This window comes from Eucalyptus grandis, chromosome 9 (genome assembly GCF_016545825.1).
Source record: "Eucalyptus grandis isolate ANBG69807.140 chromosome 9, ASM1654582v1, whole genome shotgun sequence".
In the NCBI taxonomy this organism is placed as follows: Eukaryota; Viridiplantae; Streptophyta; class Magnoliopsida; order Myrtales; family Myrtaceae; genus Eucalyptus; species Eucalyptus grandis.
The window spans coordinates 16,599,135-16,605,130 of record NC_052620.1 but is presented as its reverse complement, the minus strand read 5'-3'; the positions used below and the strand labels follow the sequence as shown (position 1 = coordinate 16,605,130).

The 5,996-nt window shown below is 41.6% G+C and overlaps 1 protein-coding gene across 1 annotated transcript; it reads left to right on the top strand.

Annotated features, from left to right (window-relative positions):
* The first annotated feature begins 4,016 nt into the window (after positions 1-4,016).
* LOC104418421 (receptor-like protein 44) lies at positions 4,017-5,719 on the top strand. Its single transcript, XM_010029767.3, has one exon. The coding sequence runs from the start codon at positions 4,426-4,428 to the stop codon at positions 5,251-5,253; it is 828 nt and encodes a 275-aa protein (XP_010028069.2). The 5' UTR covers positions 4,017-4,425; the 3' UTR covers positions 5,254-5,719.
* The last annotated feature ends 277 nt before the right edge of the window (positions 5,720-5,996 follow it).

Below are 5,996 nucleotides of genomic sequence, written 5' to 3'. Positions count from 1 at the left end.
GGACCGTCTTCTCCTATATTTTCTTTTCATTTTTCATCTTTTGTTTGCTTCCTTCACGAGACCCAATGGAATCTAGATTGAAATGAAATATAAAATGAATGGAATCAGCATCCCACTTGGTTTGATTATAACTACGAAATATTGCGGAAATGGACAGAAAGGACTCGAAATTCCTTTGCCACATTTTTAGGATTTTACAATGAAGTACCCCACTTGGGTAGGCATTGTCCGGATGCCGACGATGACGCATATTTCCACTGGTTAGCTTCACGCTAGTGAGTCCCCTATTTCTGACCATGAAGCAAATCAGCTCCAAAATCCGGTACAAGGCCACCATCACTTGGTTTTCTTCTCTAAGTCCTTCCTCCGATAAGATATGCTATTCTACTTTCTCGTCAAAGTTCAAAATGTTACTCAAAATCTCAAAAATTTGTATATATGTTATATATGATTCACATTTTAATGTAAATTTTTTTTTAAAAAGATTTCATACATTTAACGTTAAACAAAAGCCAAAATACATAGGTTGCTAGAAAGTCAAAGGTTTGGAGGTGGATGAAGACATGGACTGGCAATTTCTTTAGGATTGATTCAGGCGGTTGGGCGGCCAGCCACGCTGCACCCAAACTGCAGAAGAAATTTCAGGAAAAGTCAGTGATTGACCAGAAAACTTTGTTGGCAACTAGCGAAAATGTCGAGAAAACTGCTTATGCTGATCAAATGATCCAAAGTAAAAAGCAAAACCTCGCGATTGGACAGGTTAAGACAAAAAGCCCAAAAAAACGGCACAAGTTGTAAGCAACATAGCTGCGTTTGGCTTGACTTTGCGAAAACATGAAGCCATTTTCCCAGAGATGTTCGAAGCAAAGTGTATTTTCCGAAGGATAGTCTACTAGCCATTTTTGCTAGACATCGAGATTCGATTCGCTATGCTTGCTCTCTTGCCGTGATTCGCACGATAAGGCTGGCCTTGAGCAAGGCGGAATTTATTTACTAAGGCTCGCCCAATTTGTACCTAGTTTACGTTGTCAAGAACCCCCTCGCATGTGAGCCAGATAAGGAATGCACATGAAAATTCGACTAATGAGGATGGATGCACACGTGAAAGAAGTAGGACCTAAATTTGATATCATGTTAAAAAATTCAATGTAGAAACTTAAGTTTATAGATAGAGAGAGATGTAATGTATATAAAGAGTATATGAACCCTATTATCAAGTGATGCATGATATTTCACCACATTTTGTCACGTGCAAGCCAAATCAAAAGTAGCATGTGAAAATTTGACTAATAAGGGTGGATGCATATGCAAAAAGGGGTCAAATCTAACTCTAATACCATGTTAGAAAGTATAATTTAAAAAGTAAAATTTATCGGTAAAGAAAGATCACATGTATATAAGGAGTATATGAACCCATGAAATGTTTCATCAAGAAGGCTATCAAGTCTTATGATTAGGTTTACTTATCATGTGCACGTCAAACACTCATTTAGATAGTACATATAGTATTGGGTGTTATAACTTGTTCTTTACTAAACAATAGATAGGGGTATAGCAAGTTGTGTCTTACCTTTATTCTATTATATCCTATGTGATAAAATAAAAATAAAAATCTAGGACATTGAAAACCACTTCAATTTTTCTCCATTCATTATGTCCTAGGATATATTTATTTGACGCAGATCGAGGGCGTCACACCCATGATCCAAGTGGCAAGGTACAATAGATGAGATATTATACGAGCTATACCCAATAAAAACTCGTGCATGGAATGAGAGGACCGTCACATTCGCAGAAAGTTATAACTTGGTATCTTCTTCACTTGAATCATGGACAAGGTGTTCATAAACTATTTCTTTACATAAAAGATTTCATCAACATGACGAAACTGCAGTGCACTGTACGAATTGCAACGAATTTCGGTATAATTTACAGATTAGTCTCGAATGAGTTGGAGACAATTCCACTAAGACCAATGTGCGTATAATTTATGGACTTCCGTGGCCAAACAAAAAAAGAAAATATGGTTTGATGTTACACATGCGGATCTGGCGGGCGGCAAAAGATGTTAGAAAATCGGCACAGCAATTAACAAATGTATTTCGTCAGCGAGTCCTCGTAAGATCTTCGTTAGGTAGAGAAGGAAAGTTCATAATGTGCTGTCTCTCGTGCTATGTCTAACCAATATATTGAAGGTCAAAATATTTATTTATTAAGCATATTAATAAATAATCAAAAAAACTCATTAATAAAATAGTTAATAAATCATTTTTAATAATTCAGAAAATTCGCGGACACAGGAAACTAGGATTTTGCATAAACAGAAAGAGAAATTTTAAAAAGAATGGTTTAAATCCCTGAAAGGCTTCCATTTTTACAGTTATTTTCAATTTTGCTCCGAACTAATTTCCATCTAAAATAAAATCACAGACTTTGACTACAATCCTAATCTGCCCCATGTCCAAAAATTGTGGCTGATTTTTTTCAAAATTATCAATATCAATATATTGTTATCGTTCCATATGAAAATAAGGTATTAATGAAAACTCGAATTCTAATAATGAATATCTAACTTAACCTAACCTGATATTAATAATTTTATAAGAAACCAGTCGCAATTTTTGAAGGCAGGGACAGATTTTAAATTGTAACCAAAGTGTGTGATTTTTTCTTTTAGACAGAAAATGATCCGGGGTAAAATTAAGACTAGACATACACTTAGAGAGTTTTTGTTGGGAATTAGGTGGTTTGTCAACCTTTTCTTTTTTTTTTCTTCTTCTTCTTCTCTCTTATGACGTCTCGAAGGAATCAACCAAGAAAAAGGGGGAAAAAAAAAAAGGAATTGAAGCGTGTGCGGGGCTGGCTCTGGTGGGGGTGACTGGGCGACCCCGCAGGTTCCCCAGACAAGGAGCGGTGGCGCAAAATGACCAAAATGGGCTTTTGCGAGTCGTCCCTTTCCTTCCGCCTCATATGTCTAGTGCCCCGGTGGTGGGCCCCACATTCCCCCACGCTCACTCCCTCCCTCCCTCCCTCCTCTCGCTTTGATTCCCGTTTCACCGAAAACTCCCTCTTCCGCCCCCACCCCTTCCTTTCCCCGGCCTCAAATCGTTACATATGTTGTGGTTTTGCTTCGACTCTCTCTCTCTCTCTCTCTCTCTAAATCAAATGTTTAGAGATGACAACGAGTTTGGTTAGTCGAATTTCTTGATGCGATGGAGCCCCAATAAGGTCTTAAAAGGATGTCATGCTTAGGTGTGGAGTGATGCTTCTGAAATCAAGCTTAAACTCGAGCTCAAGTTCAATGGCCAGAGTTCAGATGTAAGTAGAGTTGAGTTTGTCAGATTCATTTGAGTAATATGTTGTTGAAATAATCTCATAAATTTTGTGTGATTAGGGTTGTATAGAGCTTCATGGGAAGAAGTTTTTATTCATCCAATTGTTCAAATTCAAGTTTGTAATAGAGGTCACTGGTACAAACTTTTTGAATATATAAATTTAAAAATTTAAAATGAAATGAGTAAACCATGTTAGCTAATACAACGGATGCAATTGTGAATTTGAGAAGCGCAACATTTTGGTGCCTAAGTAGCACGATCAAGAAGATGCTCAGAGAAGGTAATTAGCAAAATTTCGCATGACTAACACTCCAAATGAATTTGGATTTATCAAATCTAGAATTTAAAATCCCCCATGCAAATTAATGACTCTTATCAAGTGCAAAATCTTAATTTTTTTTTTCTCCTTAAGGTGATGTTTGGACTAGGTTACCACCGATTGGATTGGACTGGGAAAAGAAATTCCCGGCGGAAATTGCAAAGGAATCCAAATTCCAGTTAAAGAGAGGAGCAGCCATGTGTTCTCCTACTTTCTCATAAAAAAAAAATGGAGAAGAAAAATGAACCATCAAATCATGCCTCCAAACCCTGAAAGGAAACCCAAAAAAAAAAAAAAAAAACCAAAGATAGCCCCCGAGCCTCCAGCACTCCCCCAGTCCGCATAAAACTCCATAAATACAAAAGAAAACCCAAGATCCCTCCCTCAACCCTCCACCTCCACCTCCCTCCCCTCCCTTCTCTCTCTAAAAAGCAGCTACTACTGCACCTGCAGACTGCAACTTTTGTCCACCCCCAGTTCATCCCCTGTTTTCTTAAAACTTGCTAATCCTGTGCCACAAACTCACTGCATCACACAGCACTTCCCCTCTCTCTCTCTCTCTCTCACACACACCCACCAACCCAAAGGGAAAAAAAAAATTAGACAAAAATCCCGACAAGAATTAATCAATCGAGGAGACGCGCACACCAGAAACACCTCAATTCATCCTTCCTCCCCTCTCTTTCCCTCACTCTCCCACCCACGAATAATCCCCCCACCAAAAAAAAGAAAGAAAGAAGGAAAAAGACGAGAATAAAGATCCGACCCCAGATGTTCACCCTCCGCGTCCTGGCCCTCCTCCTCCTCCTCCTCCTCCTCGCCCTCTCCGCCCGCCTCCCTCGATCCGCCGCCGACCCGGGCGACGAGCTCTGCCTCACCCGCCTCTCCGAGTCGCTCCAGGACCCGGGCAGCCGGCTCTCGAACTGGAGCAAAGCCGCCTTCGCCGAACCCTGCAACGGCTTCACCTCCTCCCTCAGCGGCGCCACCTGCAACAACGGCCGCATCTACAAGCTCTCCCTCTCCGGCCTCGGCCTCCGGGGGAGCATCCCGGCGAACCTCGCGAACTGCACCTCCCTCCAGGCCCTCGACCTCTCCGCCAACGCCCTCACCGGCCCGATCCCGCCGGACCTCCAGGGCCTCGTCAACCTCGCCGTCCTCAACCTCTCCTCCAACCGCCTCTCCGGCCAGATCCCCCTGCAGCTCGCCCTTTGCGCCTACCTCAACGTCATCGACCTCCACAGCAACCTGCTCTCCGGGCCCATCCCCCAGCAGCTCGGCCTCCTCGTCCGCCTCTCCGCCTTCGACGTCTCCAACAACCGGCTCGAGGGCCAGATCCCCGGCTCGCTCTCGAACCGGACCGGGAACCTACCCCGGTTCAACGCCAGCTCGTTCGAGGGCAACAAGGGGCTCTACGGGTACCCTTTGGCCCCAATGAAGACCAAAGGCTTGTCGGTGCTGGCCATTGTCGGGATCGGGCTCGGGAGCGGGCTGGCGAGCTTGGTGCTGAGCTTCACCGGGGTCTGTATCTGGCTGAGGGTCACGGAGAGGAAGATGGCCATGGAGGAAGGCAAGATCAGTCAACTTATGCCTGATTATTGATGAAATTCTCAATGAAACTGATGGGATTTCCTTTTTTCCTTTCGGATGTGAAGATGGAGATGGAGATTTGACGTTTGTTCAGATTCAGTTCAGGTACATTTTGGATTTTTCGGTGAGGGCGATGCTCAGGAAAGGGAGGATCAAAAGTTCGAGCTCTGTATTTTTAGTATTTTCTGCTTTTCCTTTTCTATTTTTCTTTTCCACTCTTATGGTTATTTTTTCAGATTTTCACTTTTCTCCAATGATTTTTTGGCGGGTTTTTCTTTTTCTTCTTTTGGCCTCCTGCTATTTATTACAAAATTTAGGGTTCCTTCTTCTTTTTTTTGGTACCTTTTCTTTTTCTCGGTTTTCCTCTGTAATACTTTTTCTTTTGGTTTTTCTCTGAGGAATTAACTGTGTATAAAGCTATCTGAAACATTAGAATGAAATGAAATGAAATAGTGCTGATTATCTTGGGAAAAATAAAGAAAAATAATCGCATAGTGCTGCTTGTTCCTTTTCCTGCTTTCATAAAGCTATGAAAATTACGTGCCAGCACCCAATTGGGGGTGAAATAATTTCGGAATTACACAGCTTTAATTTGGGCAAAAAGAGATAGAGAAATTGAATAAAAATTGGGGTGACCAATTTATCTTGACCCAACATTCTATTTTCTCCTATATAATCGGGAGAAAACGGACAAAAATTATTTTCCCTATATAATGTACAAAATTATCCGAATTTCGGGTTCGAGGCTCCATGCG